At 41.7% G+C, this 22,361-nt stretch overlaps 1 protein-coding gene across 6 annotated transcripts in view; it reads right to left on the reverse strand.

Annotated features, from left to right (window-relative positions):
- Positions 1-15,666, reverse strand: part of LOC121299835 (ADP-ribosylation factor-like protein 15) — a 152,043-nt gene extending 136,377 nt beyond the window's left edge. For 2 of the 6 annotated variants that reach the window (XM_041228010.1, XM_041227982.1), the window contains exons 1-2: positions 15,300-15,664; positions 14,307-14,438 (exon numbers count right to left, since the gene is read on the reverse strand). In XM_041228010.1, coding sequence (XP_041083944.1) covers positions 14,307-14,438; positions 15,300-15,311 — 144 coding nt within the window. In that variant the 5' untranslated portion in view covers positions 15,312-15,664. Of the gene's footprint in view, positions 1-11,299; positions 12,120-14,306; positions 14,439-15,299 lie in introns of those variants that run through there. The other 4 variants (XM_041227972.1, XM_041227964.1, XM_041228001.1 and 1 more) reach the window with 3 other exon arrangements.
- Between the last annotated feature and the right edge of the window lie 6,695 nt (positions 15,667-22,361).

Below are 22,361 nucleotides of genomic sequence, written 5' to 3' on the forward strand. Positions count from 1 at the left end.
TATATTGTGAGATAGCAGGGAGGGGGTTAAAATCCTTCCCTGCTAAAAACCTTGTGAGAATGCACATTTGGGTGTTATGGGGTTTAATTGGGTAATTGTTTTATTGTTTAGTAATCCCCTGCACCTGGTGGTAATTGTAAATTAGAGCCAGGTGCAGGGTATTTAAGAGAGGCAGCCAGTCTGTTCCAGGCTGCTGCTGAGAGAAGAGCCCGACTGTGTGAGTGAGCAGTCGTATTGAGGTATTGTGTAAGGGTGTGTTTTTGAATGTTTGTGGCAGGTAAACGGTTTAGCCGTCCTGCGTGATAGTTAGGTTCCTGTTTATGTTTAGTGAGTGCTCCAAATAGGAGCTAGGTGTTTGTTTTGTGTTTATTTCATTTTGTGTTTATTAAAAGTGCGCGTGAGCGCTGTTTCAGTAGAATCCTGTGTGTTGGGTCGTGATTCAGAAGGGAGAAGAACCCGTGAGAGCCTGTGTGGCGAGCAAAAAGGTGACTATATATATATATATATATATATATATATATATATATATATATATATACACACACACACACAGTGGCTTGCAAAAGTATTCAGACCCCTGACCAATTCTCTCATATTACTGAATTACAAATGGTACATTGAAATTTCATTCTGTTCGATATTTTATTTTTAAACACTGAAACTCAAAATCAATTATTGTAAGGTGACATTGATTTTATGTTGGGAAATATTTTTAAGAAAAATAAAGAACTGAAATATCTTACTTGCATAAGTATTCAACCACCACACATTAAAATTTGGTAGAGCCACCTTTCGCTGCAATAACAGCTTTAAGTCTTTTGCAGTAAGTATGTACCAGCTTTGCACACAGTGTCGGAGTGATTTTGGCCCATTCTGCTTGGCAGATTTGCTTTGTTCAGGTTGGTTGGACGACGCTTGTGGACCACAATTTTCAAATAATGCCACAGATTCTCAATGGGATTGAGATCAGGACTTTGACTGGGCCACTGTAGGACATTCACCTTTTTGTTCTTGAGCCACTCCAATGTTGTGCTTGGGATCATTGTCCTGCTGAAAGGTGAATTTCCTCCCAAGCTTTTTTAGCGAACTGAAGCAGATTCTCTTGCAGTATGTTCCTGTAATTTATTCGATCCATTCTTCCTTCAATTGTAACAAGATGCCCAGTCCCTGATGATGAGAAGCATCCCCACAGCATGATGCTGCCACCACCATACTTCACTGTAGGGATGGTGTGTCTTGAGGCATGGGTAGTGTTAGGTTTGTGCCACACATAGCGCTTTGAGTTTTGGCCAAAAAGCTCTAGGTCTCATCTGACCACAAAACCTTTTCCCACATCGCAGCTGGGTCACTCTCATGCTTTCTGGCAAACTCCAGACGTGCTTTCAGATGGTACTTTTTGAGTAACGGCTTCTTTCTTGCCACCCTCCCATACAGACCAATGTTATGCAGAGCTCTTGATATGGTTGACTGGTGCACCATTACTCCACTCCCAGCCACTGAACTCTGTAGCTCCTTCAAAGTGATTGTTGGCCTCTCTTTGGCTTCTCTCACAAGTCTCCTTCTTGTTTGAGCGCTGAGTTTTGAGGGACGGCCTTTTCTTGGCAGTGCCTGGGTGGTGTGATGCAGCTTCCACTTCCTGATTATTGATCCAACTGTGTTCACTGGGATATCCAAACACTTGGATATTATTTTGTACCCTTTCCCTAATCTATGCATTTCTATTACTTTATCTCTAACTTCTGTAGAATGCTGTTTGGTCTTCATTTTCCTTCAGATTCACAGCCTTACCAATGATCCTTTAACAGTGGGGTTTTTATCCAGAAAATGTGACTCCAACTTTAATGGTTCACAGGTGGAGGCCAATGGTAAGGTAATTGTGTCCTCGTTAGGGCAATTTCTTTCATCGGTGCAAAACTGGGAGCTTCCACAGCACAGGGGTTGAATACTTATGCAAGAAAGATATTTCAGTTTTTTATTTTTCTTAAAAATATTTCCCAACATAAAACCAATGTCACCTTACAATAATGGATTCTGAGTTTCAGTGTTTAAAAATAAAATATCAAACAGAACGAAATTTCAATGTACCATTTGTAATTCAGTAATATGAGAGAATTGGTCAGGGGTCTGAATACTTTTGGAAGCCACTGTGTGTGTGTGTGTGTGTGTGTGTGTGTATATTGTTTTTGTATGAATTGTATTGTGTTGTGTATTTTTGCTGCTACAGTGTGAGCGTCTTGGCCAGGTTGTTACTGAAAATGAGAATCTGTTCTCATTTGACTAATCTAGTTAAATAAAAGTAATAATAGTGTGGAGAAATCTCTGTTCCACTAGCTAGAGACCCATCTACAGGCACTAAACACTGCATGACAGGAATAACTGCCTGTGTGGATAAATCTATGTTCCACTAGCGAGAGACCCATCTACAGGCACCAAACACTTAAGAACATACAGTCCACTCCCCCAGTCAGTAACCCTTCACTGAAGAATATACACAGTCCACTCCCCTGGTCAGTAACCCTTCACTGAAGAATATACACAGTCCACTCCCCTGGTCAGTAACCCTTCACTGAAGAATATACACAGTCCAGTCCCCCGGTCAGTAACCTTTCACTGAAGAATACACACAGTCCACTCCCCTGGTCAGTAACCCTTCACTGAAGAACATACACAGTCCACTCCCTTTCAGTTAAGAGGATTCAGATGACGACATCGAAGCAGATTAAAAACTAATTCACAAGATCTGTTTAAAACAATGACAATGCAGTTCTGTTCTGCGGCTGTTCTGCTTAGGCGCTGTAACTGTCACTGTAGAGTCCAGGTTATAGAGGAACTGTCCAGACTTTAGTACTGGCAGTTCATAAAAATGACTGTTTTAAAAAAACGATTTACTGAGCACTGGGGGAAAAAATTAAAAAGAGAAACTGTTTTGAAAAGGAAGCTGGCTTTGTTTCCCAAATAGTGTTGAAAGGTCTCTGTTGAAAATGCCTCCCTGTTGCTGCTGGGTTACACCAAGTGATTGTTTAGATCTGTATCCTGTTTAGCGCTATACAAGTTCAGGGTCCCACAGCTAGTATGCAGAGTCACCCAATTCCGCTCCAGTGTTATTTACAGGAGCAGTGTTTCCGGAGCTGAATAAAACGTGTATTGTGTACTGCTTAGTATAACAGTGAATGGGAAGTAATGTTTAATATTCAATTGAAAGGTAATGCTTTTTTGTTTGTTTTTTTAATAAATGTAATATGCCAGTATTGCTTTTGCCCAGGCCCTGCCCATCATTGAAATCAGTTTACTGCAGGTAGTTTACACCTTTACAAAACATTAGAAATATTTTGCCATTCAATGTGATTGGAAATGGTTGACAATGGTTGAGTAAATACAGCTGCAGAACATGGCTAAATATACCATGATCATGGTCAACCATTATTATTTGTATTTTGACATTCCCAAAGACACAAGTATAACTGCAGTAAACAAAGTGATTAAAACTCTGCAGGTTGAGTAGAGTGCTGCAGCCAATACAAGACATAACAGCGAGACCAATGAAGAGTTTATTATTAACATGGTCACTGTTTCCAGAAAGTCACTGCAGCGAGACCAATGATGTATTGGATGAGCACTAACTGAATTTATAACTATAGGTGCAGCACAGAAATGCACACAGGGTTATCCATTTCTACGAACGCTGTGCATTTCCAACTACTGTACTGCATGAGCTGCCTTGCATGTCAGCATGCTACCCTAACGAGGCCACTGCTGACCAGGAAGAAACCTTTAAAAAAAGGCTCACGCTGGGATACACTGCAGCTCATTGCATAATTCAAGTCACTGATTTAACTGGGCCCCCACCCCCACATACAGTACACAATGTGGAGATACTTTAGAATGAAGCACTGCAATAAATGTGTCAGCTCTGTGACGTTATACTTTACCCAGACTCGCAGTCTGAGATGTAGGGCTCTGTAGTGTTCCTGGTGGACTGCTTTTGTACTCAGGCTTACTTCATGGAAAATGGATTTGTAGGGCTGCAGGAATGCTAGGATATCTCAGAATAGAACACAGTGAGGTCAGGGATTTTTCCTGTTCCTCCTTTCTTTGGGGCTGGGGTGTCATGATACCTCCTGAGAGGAGACTTAAACCAGCCTGAACTGTGTTGTACTTTTTAGTTTATTCCAGCCTCCTACACGAACAAACTGGCATCCTGGCTTTCTGCACCCAGTACAACAATCCCATTCTCTAGCAGCCCTGCCATAGCTTTAGTGCACTTGCCTTTTTCACAGCATGGCTTTTGTAGTTTGAAATAAGAAAAAGCACCTCAGGGATAAGTGACAAGTTGCCAAGTTACAAAAAACAGCCCAGCTAACCAGAATACTTCAAAAAGACTCCCAGCACCCAATTCAGCTGCATCTACTTCTAAAAATCTATGTTGACAGAAATGAAAGTAGCCAATAAGCAAGACAAACAAGAGGTTGCATCCATCTCCAATTAAAAGAATCGACTCCTGCTCACATTCTACTGTTTAATTCCAATTAAAAGAATTGACTCCTGCTCACATTCTATTGTTTAATTCCAATTAAAAGAATCGACTCCTGCTCACATTCTACTGTGATTCCAATAAAAAGAATCGACGACTCCTCACATTCTACTGTGATTCCAATTAAAAGAATCGGCTCCTGCTCACATTCTACTGTGATTCCAATTAAAAGAATAGACTCCTGCTCACATTCTACTGTGATTCCAATTAAAAGAATCGACTCCTCCTCACATTCTACTGTTTAATTCCAATGCAGTATCACTTATTTAACTATTACTTCCTCCTCTTCGCTGTAGGAAAATATGAAAACATGTTTGGCAGCGATAATATAAAACAAAAAAAAAAAAATCATTAAGATTAGAATATGGAAGAAACAATCAATCATTCTGTTTTTATTGAGTGACATTCAAACTTAATCCATTTTTTCCTGGTTAGAAAAATGTAATATTCTAGAGGTGTATGTGATTTTAAAACATACCTCGCACAACAAAGAACCATTAAGGCAAATCTGAAAAAACAGAAAGGGGTTTGCACTCCACTTCCTGCTGGCTGACAACACCAGCAGTTTGTCCTTTGGGTCACAGCTCTAATAGCATTCTGCTATTACAAGCATTGTATGATTAATTAGGGTTATTACATTTATATGCAAATCATGTTCATTTGAACGCGCATTCCTTAAGCCAGACCTAAAATACTAACATCGGATGTACTTGAGCAGGCTAAAATGTTGGTTGGTGCAACAGGCAGAATTCAAACAGGGCTTAGAGTGACTTTTAAGACTTGGACTTGCGACCGGCTGGTGCAACCCACCCCTGGAGACTCTTGGTTTTCATTTAAGGCACCCTCACAGAATATTAACTAGGGGTCTATCGCTTCTGGCACATTGTATGGGACCCCATTCACATAGACTCAACTACCAGAGAGTACTGGGACAAAAATGGCTCTTTTTTAGTGAATAATTTCCACCCAAACCAAACTTTTAAAATCTAGATTTTTGAAAAATAATGACAAGCCTTGGCTTCCAAGCGGATTTCTTCAATAACTATCTTTCACATTAAAGCAGGCTTAATAATAAACTTCTCAGTGTTATGCAAGATTCAAAGCTGCAATGCACTTGTTTCATTTAAGGTGGTGCTGAACTGGTAAATAAACGAAACTCAAATTAACTACAAAGTAACACCTTAAATTCAAAGCTTTTCCTTAAAAATAAATAAATAAATGTAGTTACATACACATTGAAATGACTGTAAACAAGGATGCATGCTGTGCTAGACATGTTACATTCTTCAAGCCAACAGTAGAAGAAAAGAAAACCTATTTCAAATTGCTAGCAACAAGAATACTAAAAATACCACACAGATCCACTTACAAGTAGCTGTGGTTCCCTTACAATACTACAGCAAACAGCTTTATTTGTGTCCCTTGTGCAATGTGGAACAGTGCTGCTCCACCTTAATCGTATGTAAACAGTTGCTATGGAAGCAAGAAACCAGCCTCTGTCTGACAAAAGATACCACTTGCAATGTTGAAAATGCACAAAATGTTAATAAAGTCCTTACAAGCAACAGCTCACAATGTATGTTATAAATAACATGTTTTTTGTTCAAGGTTTTACATTACCATATCAATGCCAATCCTACAGAAAGCAAATGAGAGCAAAACACAATCTGACATCGTCCACGGCAACAGTGTAACCCCCAGGAACAAACGAGACTGAGTGTATGTGAATGAGCTGGGGCGGAAGAAGCAGAGGCAAGCAGGCGATCTCATCAGACTCAGTGGAAGACCCAGCACACAGACAGAAGAAAATAATCTGTTTGTAAGGAGATAATGACCCAGCGCAAACTTGACATTAACACGGCAATACCCACCTTGGAGATTAAATACTCAGGGACAGATTCACTTTCTAAAACAACACTAGCAATTGGATTAGACCATATAAAATGCTACTGTACATGGATAAAAATACAGAGCACATTTTACATGTGTAGGGTTACATTCACCATAAAACGCTGCAAACAATACAGGCCCTACCAATCTGATAAAACTATATAACACTATGTGCTCTATTTAGCAACAACTGCAAGGGCATTCAACAATACAACTTTACCAGGTATAAAACAAGCACAGAAATGCATAGGTCTGCCTCGGAGCAACACTCTTATGAGCATAAAGGGCTATGCACGTGGTACACATATCAACAGGGGTCAAGAAATATTAAGCACTAGTCAGATATTTTGATGTTTATGAAAATGTTCTAGACCAGTGGTTCTCAAACACTTATTGGTGGCCGCACTGCTAATTTTTCCTAAAAATGCCAAGTATATCATATAACAAATAAAGAAAATAGGCATATGCACTTCTAAATGTTTTCATTTATTTCTGTAATAAAGCCAGCGTGTAACTGTTAAATACAGCAGCCCCTCTCTAATGGGCAGAGATTTGTGACGCATGCCAAAATGAAATCTGATCAGAACGAAAGCTCGGCCAGGCCAAGGGCGCAAAAATGGCGCCTGAGTAAAAGTTCTGTAGCCGAGCTCTGAGGCAGTTTTGGGGTTTTCACCATTTCCCATAAAATCCTTCTTGATTCGAAATATGCAAATTTAAAATTTATATCACTGAGATACTGCTGGGACCATTTGTAAGTATTTCCTTGACTACAAAAAAAAAATATATATATATATATTTTTTTTAATTACTATTTTGTTGTTTTTTGACAGGAAAGAAAAAACAAATAAAAGTAAAATAAATAAATAAATAAATAAATATATAAGAAAAAATAACAATGTCAAAGAAAAATAAAGGGAAAATTTCCCAGGCAGTAACAGTGTCAAAGACAGAAACAAACCTTCAACCCAGGAGGTCTGCATTGCAGATCTGCATAACAATAATTCTGTGCTTGCAAATTATATTGATGTGGCCTCACATATTACAGTAGATACATCTGATGTCGAGTGTGCTGGACAGTCACTGCCTGTAATCTCTTCTAAGTCACTGGCTTCTAAAAAAATTTAAAAAAACAGCTGAAGACAGGGATATGTCTGAGTCAAACTAAATCTCAAATGCTGACATTTTGAGAGCAGTTAACAATCTTGGATCCCGGTTTGCCGCGGTTGAAAATCAAATGAAACTAAATTCCTTGTCGATCGCAAATCTATCAAAAAGTTTTGATTCTGTTTGTGAAGAAATGAAGGGATTGGAAGCGAAAGTTAATACATCTATTGAGAACGTGAGTGTTCTCGGGAAACAGATCACAGCCACACAAGAAAGATGTTCTCACCTGGAACGCTGTGGACGAAGATGGGATTTGCAAGGTGAAAGGAAAAATACACGTAATTATGACATTTAAAGTGTCTCTGTAGCGTTAGTACAATTGGTGTCAAAATATAATATTTTAAACTTGGAAAAAAATATGGCCTTGGAGATGCAATCCAAACTTGGCCAGTATTATATATAGTTGGCCGAGGGTGCATTTGTCAGATCTAGGGCCAGGTGGATTGAGAAGGGTGAAAAGAATTAAAAATATATATTTTTTAATTTGGAGAAGCGAAACATTTGAAAGAATAGCATCACAAGTTTAATGATTAATGGGAAAATAACTTGTTATTATACTGAGATCTCTTAACATGTCACTCAATTCTATAGAAATCTTTACACTTCCAATTTATCTAAAGAAAAGACATATTTAGTTTTTCAGGGCATAGAAAATATGTAACAATATCACCCTATTGTTGTTGATTGTGACAAAGTGTATTGTGATAAGGAGGTTGGAATGGAGGAGGTCTCTGCAGCAATAATAAAACTTGCATGTGGCAAGTCACCTGGCACTGATGGCCTTCCAATTGAATTGTATCAGTGTTTTCAAAATGAATTGTATCAGTCTTTTCAGAATGAATTGGTTCCAGTTTTATGTAGATTATGTAACTTAATGGTTTGTAAAGATTCTTTACCCCCAACTATGAGACAAGGCCTCATCTCATTAATACCCAAAGCTGGTAAAGATGTACTGGTTTTGGATAATTGGCGACCTATTACCCTTTTAAATTCAGATTATAAAATGATCGCTTTAATTATGTCAAACAGATTGAAATGCACCTTACCCCATTTAATAAATGAAGCTTAGTCAGGTTTTATCTCAGGCAGACATATCATTAATAATAACCTGACTGGTTTTTGACATGTTGGATTATGAACATTTGATTTCTTCTGACGCTTATGTTTTTTTCTTAAATGTTTTTAAGACTTTTGATTCGGTAGAGCATTATTTTTTATTTAAAACTTTGGGATATTTTCAATTTGGTAACCAATTCATGGATTACATCTTCTATACAAAAGACAACAACAGCTCAGTTGGCCTTTCTAATGGTACGTCATCCAGATTTAATATAATAAGAGGTATCCGACAAGGCTGCCCTCTGTCCCCCTTTCTTTTTGTTTTGGCTGCGGATACACTTTCCATCTTAGTAAGATGCAGTAATTCATTTGAGGGAATTGATATTGGTGATCGTCAATTTCTTATTAGCCAACTTGCTGATGACATGACTCTTTTCCTGAAAGATAAAGAGCAGGTTGCTGGAGCTCTAAATAACCTACACAGTTTTACCAATGCTTCTGTCTTTGTTGAAATTTAAATAAATGTGAACTGCTCTCAGTTGAAAATATAAAGGTATGTGATAAAGTGAAATATTCAGGGATATACTGTATGTGTGTAAAAATATAACCCTTAGAAAAGAGCATAACTTTTCTCTCAGGATAAAAAGGGCCTCTCAGATATTTAATATCTGGTATTAAAGAGATCTCACTTTACATGGGAGGGTTTTGCTCTCCAAAGCGGAAGGGATATCCAGATTGGTTTATCCGGCTTTAGCACTTTCTACACCCTTTGTATGGTCAGATAAGGTAAATCAAGTCATTTTTAACTTCAAATGGAGAAATAAAAATCATAAAATAAAAAATAAAAAAACTGTAATTTCCAATAAATATTGTAAAGGTGGATTAAACATTATAAATTTCACCAATTTACTGAACACTTTGAGTAAAATGGATCAGGAAGGCCTTGTCAAGGGATGACTCAATGTGGTTTCATATTCCGAAATGAATCTTTAGAAATCATGGGGGTCTTAGCTTCTTTCTTAAGTGTGACTTTGATAATCAAAATTGTCGGGTAAACTCACTGGATTCTATCTTGAGGTACTGAAAGCAACAAGATTGGTCTTCTGTCACAACTTCTCTCCTCACAGACTTCCTATCTGGAACAATACAGGCATTTTGTACAGAAGGAAATCTATATTTAAACACAAATGGTTTGCTAATAGTATTATATTTGTTTATGATCTGTTCAAAGCCAATGGTGACCCTTTAAATTACTTGGAATTTTTGGATAAATTTAAAGTTCCAGTGACTCCTAAAGAATATGCAGTAGTATTTGACGCCATTCCTAGTAGCCTGTTTCACCTCTGTAAGTCATCATTTGAATACAATCATCTAGACCCTACCTTTCTAGATTTGCATATTCATAATGTTACTTTATTTATTTAATGCTGTCTTATAGATTTATAAGACAGCATTTCTCAGACTTAAGTTATACAAGACCTAAAACGTGTGTGTCCTGGAACTCATTACTGAACTGCAATGTTAATTGGATGAAAACATAGACAATTTCTCATAAGTATGCCCTATTGCCAAAAAGAGATTCAATTTACTATCATACATAGGGTTTATCCAGTTAATTATTATATGAATAAAATACATTCAAACATTGACCCAAATTGCACCTTTTGCAGCTCTCATACTGAAACAATCCCTCACTTGTATTTCAGTTGTGTATTTTCTAATGTATTTTAGAGAAGAGTTACTTACTGGTTTCTTGATTCTTGCAGTATCCTCATTTATTGCTCGATAAACAATATAACTTATTATTTTAAGGACTCTGATCTTGATCGTTCTCTCGTCTTCCTAATAAATGCTATTATTTTATTTGGAAAATATTACATACATAAATGCAAATGGATAAAAACCAAACCAAACTTCTCATTTTCGCTCTGATTGTAAAATATATCTCAATTCTTTGAAGATGTGTAAAGACAAGAGAGCTATCAGAACATTGGATGCCTTCAGTGGTACTGACTTTTGAACATATTCTTCTCTTTGAATTATCGATTTTAATAGCCTTTAAATATTGAAAAGCCCTGTTTATAGATTATTATTATTATTAGTAGTAGTAGTAGTAGTAGTAGTATTAGTATTTATTCTTCTCTTCTTTTTATTATTATTAATTCATTGATTATGGAATGTATACGCCCCATTGTTGTTAATTGTGCAATTTTGCTTTTTTGAATATTATTGACTCAAAACGAGGCTTGGAGTGCAGCTGTTAGCTTCCAGCCGCCGATATCTCCAACTGCAGTGGAGAGAAGTTCATTTTGTGGTTCTGATTTAAGAAATAATCTGTCGAAAAATATATCATTTCATATTAATTAGAGAGCTGACTGTATACAGAAGGCATGATTATTATTAGTTTACGCCTTAGCCCTAACGATACATCCATTCTCCTGCCTCTTAACTGTATGTAGAAAACAATTAACACATGCTTATACCAAACCAATAAACACGAAACAATATACAGGGACTTAATATCAACACGGTAAATATTAATTAAAGTAAACGTTCTCCAACTAAAACTGTGAGATCTAAACCTATTTTACGAATCTAGTATAGGCTAGTAGAAGCTTATTCACTTTCCAATCACAAATACGCTTGCTAATTTACCTTCTGCTTCATGAATATAACCCTCAATCCAATTGCTGTACTCTTTCTGCTGTATGTTTTTCAGAATCCTCACATTATTATCTACCCAATCATCAATTTCTTCAACTTTTATTTGAGGAACACATAGCAAAGATTTCGTCTACATAGTGATACTAACAGTAGCTGCGGCGGCCATGACAGTTGCTTGCACACCAAGCCTCGTTTTCAACCAAACATGGCCGCTGCGTGAAAAAGGCTATTGCATCTACAGAAACAGAAGCAGTACGAGGAACCGGAATGCAAACAGCATGAACTGTGCTGAATGAAAGCTGGATAAAGACTCATTAAGAGAGGAGTTGCCGGGGGGCTGCTGGGGCCGCATTTGAGAGCCGTTGTTCTAGACTTCTTGTGTGCTGCCTCATTTCCACTGCCTGGCTCTACAGGCTTCGGCTGCCCACGGCGAGCTGCCCAAATCAGAAGAGTTTCAGTGCTTCTCAACAAACCTGGACAACCTTGGAAGCTCTTGCTGTGCGTCAAAGACCACCGAGTTTCTTTAAAACATAACTGCACAGAAGAAAGTTAGATCGCTTTGTTTTGCTAAAAAAGCCAAAAAGAGACTAAACAATACATTCGAGAAAAGCTGAAACATGCACAAAACTGCATATATATCCATGGCTTGCACAATGAACGTAATGAACAGTGCTACTGTAATAATGTGCGGTTTTTTGGACTATAGTTCAGGGATGGAATTTCACTGCGAGATTGCAGGAATCGAGCATTTTCCAAGTTGCTCCCGCATATCTGCAACTTTCAGTGTGGGGGAAAATCCTGCAGAGATATTTTAAGATACCAAACTACTGTATTTTTCACCTAATTTAGAATGCCTGAAACTCTACAACAATCTCTAAGGAACTGGGTGTCAGTGATGAAAGCACTATGAGCCGCATTCTGAGTAGTTCAGGTTAAAATAAATAAATAAATAAAAGTAGTGCTGGATATTTTAAGTGCTGCGAGACTTTATTCTCTCTTACGTGATTCTCGGCCGCTATCTTAAGGATTACAGAAACTCAGTACACTGCAGTAAGTAAACAGTTTTGAAAAAAAAAAAAAAAGACGATATTAAGTCTATCTAGGTGTTTTGCAAACGGTGACTTTCGCTTTAACCCTTAAAACTCGCTGTCCTTACAAAGGTACCACCAAATGTTCCTGTCAGGACAATTGCACTCTGATTGGTTATCATATTATTGTTAATAAAACAATGAATAATCCTCTACCAACACCGAAATCCTAAACCTAAGGTCAGTATAATATACTGCAGCCATTACACATCTAAAGTGGTTCATGTTTGGCTGTGAATAAGCATTTGTGTTACTTTTTAAAAATAAAAGTGACCAGAGGTGCTGACTTCCTCAGTTGTCCTGACAGGAACATTTCGTGGTACCTTTGTAGGCACTGTTTAAAGCTCAGCCCCATTCATTTTCGGGCACCAGCACACCAAAGGTTATGCACATATTACTCAGGTATCGTTAAAGCCACCTACCTGGTAAACTACGACGGAACTACGACTGCCTGAAATTAAGCCTCTCATCATGTGACAGAGTTCACAGCTTAGATTTCATTTTGAGTCTACTGCCCCGTCACTGTAGCAGCTAGAGTAAAACGGGCGATATCGTTAGAAGCCCCCCACTTGTACATTTCATGCTGAGGTTCAATGGTGCAGTGATTTATTTTGTTTTGTTTTTTTTGTTTTGTTTTGTTTTGTTTTTGTTTTTCCCAGTCACCTATGATTGCAATATATATAGCATTGACCAAACATGATTACTCTGGAAAAATAGTTTTTTTTTTTTTTTTTGTTTTGTTTTTTAAAATATATTCTCATCTCTGCCACATATAATGCCTGACTGTTGCAACTTACATAGTATGAAAGGAAATGTTGTGGCTTTTCATTTGATATGTTACATGCATGCAGTACAAACTATCCTGTAGTTAAATACATAAATGAAAACAGTGAAAAACAGGCAGAAATAGGGCTGAGTGTAAAGAGTTAAAAAAAAGAAATGGAGCGCTGGTTAAAAAGAAAAGCACTTTTTTCTTCTGCTGCAGCAAAAACTTCACGCCAGGCAGTGGCAAAAGCAATGGAGAGTGCTCTGTCTCACAGTGATGAACAGCTGTTAGGTCTTCTGAAAGCAGCTTATTTTAAAGCAAGACCAGTGTGAATGATGATGCAGTAAAATATATATGTTTTTTTTTGTTTTTTTTTTAATATATGCAAAGTGCCTTTTCTTTTGCCATTCCCCCTAAAATATTGGAATACCCCCCCCCCCACCCCCATTGGCTGCAGCATAAGGGGTAAATCCCTCCAGCACACAAAAATGAAATTCAAGCCCTGAGGATTAGATAAAGCCTGACATCCTTATCAAACAAAGAAGTGTACCTGGCTGCATCACAGTCAGCCAGAATAAATCTTCAACTAGATAATGTTAACACATAACCCTATCACACAGGTGCGCAGAATAGCAAGTGGTTTCAAATGAACTCTGTGTGGAAAACAGATCCAGTCATACAGTAGCACTTTTCAACAACACTACAACTAGCTAATTCATTCATACTTACACCAGACATGTTCTGTTTGAGATCTGCTGGTTTCATTAACTAGATGAGCCACCAGACAATCAGACTTCTTATGGATCTCAGTTAGTAACCCTGCTAGAAACAGCTTGTAAGTGAGGAGTCCAGCCACTCAGTCAGTCTAGTACTCGGAACATGACTTGTATCCCACTGACTACCCATTCCATCAGTACTCTCATTTAAGCCACTCCAATGCCACTATTGGCCAGAGTACTACAAAGGCGATGAATTGAACATGTTTTGTTGGTCAATCTTGTTTTCAACACCCAGCATGATATAAACATTATAATTTCTATTGTAAAATGCTTAAAGAGTTGTTAGAAAAACATGCCTTTGAAGCAGCATTTTGTTGTAATAACTCTTGAATTCCTTTTGAAATATAGCTTTACATAACTTGTACCTTCTTCATTATGTGTGCACAGTCCTCACTGCCTTGAGAGAACATTCCTACGGCTTTGAGAACTTTGCAGACAGTGGAGAAGATTCCCAGCTGGCTTTCCTCACAAATAATAATTACTGGTAAAGATTCTTTCTGCAATGAAAAAATAATAATACAGTGCAAACAATGCAGAATGCAAAAGTGAAATGTATTTATTAAAATCTGATATGCAGCCTGCAACACAGCTGTTTTCAGTTACTTGAAAAAACACTATACTGCAAAATATGCAGGTGCAACAGTCTGAGAAAATATACACACTTTATAATAACTTATTAAAATCAAAGACAATGCATTACAACTACTTTCAAATAGGCTATAGTGCACTCCGAGAGGCTTGTAATGTCACAGCTATGGGTTTCCTCAGTACATCTCTTCAGCTTTAAAAAAATAAGGGACAACTTGTCCACAACAACTGTCAGCATGAACTGTCTCAATGAAATGTGCTCAAGCTTGCTGCCCTGTTGTCTTATCTGGCGCAGTGCACAACTACACACACACACACACACACACACACACACACACACACACACACACACAACAACAACAACAACAACAACAACAACAACAACAAAGCGGGCGACTCCAAGGGCAGTGTTTGTATGTCCAGTGTTGCAACTCATACTGCGATCAACCAAGATGAACGCAAGGTCCTGCAGGTCCAAACCAATCACCACACTAATACGTCTGCTCTGACGTAATGGCAGCACAATTGCTGAACCAGAGGCATACTTAGCATTCCTATAATTCAGCGCTAATGGATCTGTCAGTCTGATAAGATCCTACAGTACACTATTAGCTACAGTATATGAGCTCATTAATTCAGTCCTGATTAACCACTGTTTAAGTAGAAGTAACAAACTGCATTATTTTTGTCGATACACTAACCACTTGCAGGTAAACTAAGTTTAAAAAATAATAATAATCCACACAAGTATTTCAATGGAATTGACATACCAGATAATCCATGTACTGGGTTAGATGCCGTTATCTTCCAACAAGTGAAGTCGTGAAGTACTTTCTTGGTTGTGTCTTTGGTGTATACTGGATGCATTCAAAGTACTGTATTGATAGCACAGTGTTATGTATTCCCCGCCTTTGCACAGCAGAAAACAAAAAAAGGAATTCCTTGTGCTGAAATAATTTGGGTTCGCTGGCGGCTTCCAGATGCACCAACTGTCGAGCGTGTTTGATCTTCGGCTATATGAAGACCCGCTTTAAACCACTTCGTTACGATGACAACATTTCCGTGCTTTCAGCACAAATACAGTGTTGCAGGAAATGTAACCAGTCTTCTTTGCGTATGCATAGCCAAGTCATGTGATTGGACACGTGCTGCTATTTTCATTTAGCGAAGGATATGCATCCGCTGTGAGTTACCCAGCGTGCACCCATGACCACGTGATTCGGGTAAATCGTCATCTTTACAGTCTGTGTGCAGACATGCATTACTGTACCTTGCAACGGGGCTGCCATTGGTCACGTATTATGCACAAATATACAGATGTATTCAAATGGCTGTCTAATAATTACACCACAAAAACAATTAGGTTGTCGTAACTCATTTATTGAAAATGGAGTTAATTCAGGTTGAAATATACGTGTTGCCCCATTTTTGCATGTAGATACTATCTTGATTAAAAAAAAAAAAAAAAAGCTACATTTAGGAGGTTAAATGAACTTGCTTCTTAATGAATACGTAATTAAATGAAATGGTTTATTGTTGTGTTTGTGTTGTGCAGAGTAGAAATGCATGAAAGAGGGTTTTATTATTATAACCCCTGTAACACTCCCCTGTACCCCTGTAGTACAGCATACCAGACAGACAGGGCTGAGCTCAGTTTATCAGAGCCTTGCAATACCGGTACATGTACAGAATATTAGCTCTATTAGTATTACATGACAATTGTGATACGAATCAAATACAATGTGGTATCAAAGATGGTCCACCACCCAAAGGGTCCAAAAATGGGTCATTGATGAATGAGGCCAGGCCATGAATTATGCAGAGCAACAGACGGGCTACAAAGCCCAGTGTACATTGGCTTTTGGAAAGCTCTAATAAAGAGATCATCAAATTAATTACACACCATTCACTAGTACACCAAATAACTTGTTCCAATATCACGTGATAGGAAACTGTTAGTGGGCTATGGAAGAAAACCACATGAGTACATGCATCCATCATGCTGCTTGTCAACATTGCATGCTGGTGGTGGTGGTGTGATAGTGTGGGGCGGTTTTCATGGCACACATTGGGCTCCTTGATAAAAGTGGAGCAACATTTGAATGCCACAGGATATCTGAACATCATTGCCAATCAGGTGCATCCCTTCATGGCAGCAGTGTATCCATCTGCTAATGGATTTTTTCAGCAGGATAATGCCCCATGCCACAAGGCTAGGATTATCCAGTTATGGTTCCACGAACATGACAGTGAATTCAGTTTACTGCAGTGGCCTGCCCAGTCACCAGATCTCAATCCAATTGAGTATTTGTGGGATGAGATGGAACAAGCTAGTTGGAGTAGAAATCCACTACCAGCCAACTTGGCACATCTGTGGGAACACTTTCGACAGCTTGTAGAGTCGCCGACGAATTAAGGCTGTTCTGAGGGCAAAAGGGGGTGCAACTCAATATCAGGAAGGTATTCCTAATGTTTTGTAGGGGGTGCAACTCAATATTGTGTGTGTGTATATATATATATATATATATATATATATATATATATATATATATATATATATATATATATATATAGCAGCAGTGTAATCTAGCAGCAAATATAACCTAGTAGCAATATATACTTTAGCAGCCAAGTATCATCATATATTTCTAGCAGCAAAGTACAGTCCAACATCAGTTTAGTACTGGCTGTAATGTAAGGCAGGGAACAGGGAAAAAGGCTCCGCTGATATCAACAGTTCCGTTTCAACTAAATGACAACCATTACCAAATGGGAAGAGGCCTCTCTGACTGCCAATCACTGAGCCTATATAAAAAAGCTGCCCTATCAGGGCCCTGCTGTGAGAGGAAAGTCCCTCCCACCTCCTGCTGAAAAGGGACATCCTCACAGTAGCACATCGCCATTTTTTCTCTCACTTCACTGAGACGGGTCACAGACTGCCTTGTGCTTTCTTTGCCCATATTTGGCTGGTTTGTCGTTTTTTTAACCGTCAAATTTCACTTTTCCACAGTAGAATCACGCTTCTGAGCGTTCTTGAGAGTGCTGCTACCTTATTCTTGTGTCAGTTTACTGACTAGATCTGTTTTCGACCCCTCTCTGGAGATTGGTAAGCAGCCATTACTTTCTTTTTCACTGCACAAGGCTTTGTGTAGTTTCCAGATACCGTGTTGAGAGCTCTAGTGCTGTAAGGAGACCCTGCGGGCTCATAGCGTCGTCCTTTACACTGATTTAATGGGCCACAACGACCAAAAAAAAAACCAAAAAAAAAAACAGTTTGGGCCTAGCGCCCCACTCAAGCCTCGGGTTCTCCTAGAGCGGCTGTGCTTGCCCTTGGCAATCTCGCCGACTAAATCGGCTGCATACCCCGGCATCGACCGCGGTTTTTCGCCGAACTTGAGGCAGAGAAAAACAGCACCTACCCAGACTAGATTGACTCGGCATCGGTGTAAACGTCTTTGGGGCCACCAACAGCCCGGCACCGACCATCGGCACTGACCTCGGAACCGTTTGACTCGGCACTGACAGTGCTCTCCTCGACGCCGATCCCAGCACAGATTGACTAGCTTTGGAGCCGTCTACAGCCCGGCACCGACTGCGCTACTATCGTCTCCGACCTTGGCACAGATTGACTCTGTACCGACCACTAGATCTCGGCACCGAGCGCAGCAGCCCCACCTACAATGCTATGTCAGTACAGTCTACTGGGTCCTCCTCTGGGTTCCACCAGTGAGACCAGTGCACGGCGAAGGTGCCCAGGCAGGACGAGCACCGGTCCTGCGTCAGATGCTTAGGGCCAGACCATGCAGCAAAAGCACTGGCAGGTGAGCTGGACTGCTCTCTGTGCAGAAAGTTCTCTAAACGAACTAAGCGCAGGAGAGCAGCCCTATCCCCAGCAGAGTCTCTCTCCCCGAGTCAAGGGAGAATGAGGTCAGTGGTCCAAGGCCCTCCGCAGAGGTCCTCTAGGAACCGCCCTGCTTCAATGACCAATGAGCTCTCCCACACACCTGGGTCACCCTCCCCTTCCCCACCACCGGTACAAAAGCGCAGACACCTCTCAAGGGAGGATAGATGGTCACCGCTAGGAGGTATCGCTTGAAGGGACGCTCACCAGAGGATAGGCAGTCACCACGCAGACACTGCTCCCCTTCCCCATGCAGGCGCAGACGATCCCCGTCGAAGTCACCTTGAAGGCGCAGAGACTGTAAGGGCTCAGCAGACCATGCTACAGACCCTACTAAAGTCGCAGGGCAGACTGCCCCGTAGCACTGGGCAGCCCCAACTTCCACAGTCTCGTTCCCCAACCCAACTACCTAGACCTCCTAGCCCAGACAAGGTGTCCTTCACGGTGTTGAGATCAGACGTCTCGGACCCAGCCACTTCCACCGGGCAGGCCACAGCGGAGGGCTCCTTACCGTCCCTGCCACATGTGTCGAGGAGGAAAGAGTTCGGGGTGCTAATTCAACGTGCAGCTGGAGCCACGGACGTTCCCTGGCCAGCAGAACAGGAGGGAAAGGGGAACCGCTTCCTTCAGAAAAAAGGGTAACCACAGCAAACCCTCCCTTTCTGCCAGGATTTCCTGGAATTAGTGTGCTCCTCCTGGAGCAACCCAGTGTCTGCACCCTCAGCCTCCAGAACAGCAGAGTGCACACTGCTGGAGCCCAAGAAGCAGACCTAGGCACATTCCCTACTACTGGGGACACGGTCATGGTATTGGTGTAAGGTTCTACCTTCACCAAGGGAGATAAGGACCCAACCTGTCCATCTAAGCCTTGCAGGACAACGGATGCCATGCTAAGGAAAGTGTACGCATCAGTAGCACTGTCAGTTACAGCAGCGAACGCCATGGCTATACTGGTGCTTTACCAGACCCAGTTAGCAGAGAGGCTGTAGGAAAGCGGCACAAAGGCAGACTTAAGGGAGCTCCAGGCGGTAGCAAGGGCGATGAATGACCTAATAGGGGAGTTAGGCAAGGCATCAGGGAGGTTGCTGGAGCCGATGGTGGCCGCTCGCCGGCCTTTGTGGCTGACGCAAACCAAGGTTGTGGAGACCGAGAGGGTGGCGTTACTGGATGCCCCCATTACACCGGGGCAGACATTTGGGGTGACCATTGATGTGAGCCTTGAGAGGTTGTCTCCAGATTCTCGCACCTTCCGGCTCACCGTCAGCGGCCAAAGTGGCATTCACAGCCTTCTAGGGCAGGGCCTGAACACCGCCCTCCACCCCAGACCAGACAACAACAAGCAGGCAGGCAGAGGCAGAGCTGGCGGCAAGGGACCAACGTTGGCAAAGGGTAACCGGTTCTCCGACTGGAGACCAAGGCCGGGGCCTAAGAAAGACCCGTCCCCTCCCAAGTCCAAGAGAGACCGGCCCTGAGGGGCCCTGGCTCCCACCAAACCCCTCCACAACCGGACTGACCAATGGCAACGACCCATGGCAAGGCTGCACCCAGGACTCCTGGGTGCTATCGACTATGAGACACGGATACGCTCTACAATTTTGCACAGGTCCGCCGCCCTTCAAGGGTGCCCAAAAGGGATGGCAGTTTCCGACCAATTCTGGACCTCAGGGTACTCAACTTGTTCTTCAAACAGAGGAACTTCAACATGTTGACAGCACAGCGTATCCTCCAGTCCGTGGAACCAGGCAACTGGTTCACATCGATCGACCTGCAAGATGCCTAATTTCACATCCTGATCCGTCCCGCGCACAGAAAATATCTGCGCTTCGCCTTTCAAGGCAATGCATACGAATTTTGCAGGCTGCCATTTGGCCTCTCGCTGGTGCCTCACACATTTTCAAAGTGCACGGATGCAGCATTGGCTCCACTCAGACTGTGGGGTATTTGGATCCTGAACTATCTGGATGATTGGCTAGTTTGCGCTCATTCCAAAAAATGCACAGAGGCGCACGCTGAACAGGTCATAGATCATGTGACGAAGTTAAGGCTCTCAATACATCAACAGAAGAGCAACTTTGTACTGTCTCAGTCCACAGTGTTCCTTGGCCTCGCATTCTTGCCTCACTGTCGGAAGACAGGATTCGGTTGTTGGAAGCCACACTCTCCCTATTCAGAGAGGACGCTCTCCTACAGGTCAGGGGAGTATATCAAAGGTTGTTGGGGCTGATGGCACCCACCTCGAGAATCCTTCCACTAGGGATGCTGAGAATGCGCCCGCTTCAAACCTGGGTAAATACGCTCAAGGTGCACCCGGTCCGAGATCGGTACCGGCTGGTGAGAGTGTCCAGACAGTGCCGGAAGACACTGGAGTGGTGGCTCCGTCATGGCAATCTGCGCCTCGGATCTCCCCTCGGATCCCCTCACAGAAAGGAAGTGATCACTGCAGATGCCTCTAGCCTGGGCTGGGGAGCGGTCTGGAATGGGAGAGGGATAAGAGGTCAGTGGAAGGGACATTGGCAGTGAGCACACATAAATGCCCAAGAGCTGCAAGCAGTGAACCTGGCATTCTCATTTTCACCAGCAGTTAGTGCACAAACATGTGCTGGTCCGGACAGACAGTACTACAGTGGTAGCCTACATAATCCACCAAAGCGGCCTGCGCTAGCCAGGCCTTCACCACGCAGTGCACAGACACCTGTCCTGGATGCACAGAAACTTGCGTTCCATCAGGGTGGTTCACCTCCCCAGTGGTGAAACAGATTCGGGAGAGGTTTCATCTGCACGAGTCGACCTCTTTGCCACAGCCGAGTCAACTCATTGCCCCCTTTGGTTCTCCATGGAGAGAGACAGGGACCCCCTGGGAGTAGATGCACTAGCTCACCCCTGGCCACAGGTGCTCTTGTATGTGTTCCCTCTGCTACCATTATTACCCCTGACACTAGAGAGGATCATGGTGAAGAAAGCACAGGTTTTGCTGGTTGCACCCAGATGGCCAAAATGCCCCTGGTTTGCTCTCTTCTCCGACATGTTGTCGGATCAGCCGTGGCAGCTCCCGCCACGCAAGGACCTCCTGAGCCAAGAGGAAGGGTTATTATGGTACCCGAACCCAGCCCAGTTCCAACTCTGGCTCTGGCCGTTGAACGGAGCCGTCTATTCAGACGAGGTTTGCCAGATGCAGTAGTAGAAACACTACAGTCTGCTAGGGCGTCGAGCACTAGAGCCCAGTACTCATGTAAATGGAAAGTTTTCCAAGACTAGTGCCTTGCCAAAGGTCATGATCCTGTGACCTGCCCTATTGAGACGATATTAACCTTCTTAGAACACTTGTTTGATGCAGGAAAATCAGCGTCCACTTTGAAGGTATACCTGGCAGCAATATCAGTGTGCCATGACAAAACTGACTTGGTGTCCCCTGGGGCACATATCCTGGCAGAGCAATATCTTAAAGGGGCTTGGAGGCATCGTCCTCCCATGAAAAGTATGGTCCCTAAGTGGGATCTAGAACTGGTACTGCGGGCACTTATGGGTCCCCCATTCGAGCACATGGCGTCAGCAGAACTGCGCCCTGTTTCCTTGAAGGTGGCATTTTTAATAGCCATTATGTCTGCCAGACGAGTAAGTGAGCTTCATGTGCTGTCCATTGACACATGTATGGCTTTCACTGGAAATGACTCGTGAGTAACATTAAGAACAAATCCATCCTTTTTGCTAAACATGGTATCCTTATTCCATAAGTGGTTTTGGAAACTTTCAGACCTCCCCCGTACGAGTCAGAGGAGGACTGTAGATAGCAAATGCTATGCCTAGTTCAGGCTCTGCGCTATTATCTGGATAGGACAGTCCAACCAGCTGTTTGTCTGCTATGGGTCCCGCTCTGGAGGTCAGGCCTTATTGAAGCAATGTCTAGCGCACTGGGTGGCAGATACTATACGCT

This window comes from Polyodon spathula, chromosome 2 (assembly GCF_017654505.1).
Source record: "Polyodon spathula isolate WHYD16114869_AA chromosome 2, ASM1765450v1, whole genome shotgun sequence".
NCBI lineage: Eukaryota > Metazoa > Chordata > Actinopteri > Acipenseriformes > Polyodontidae > Polyodon > Polyodon spathula.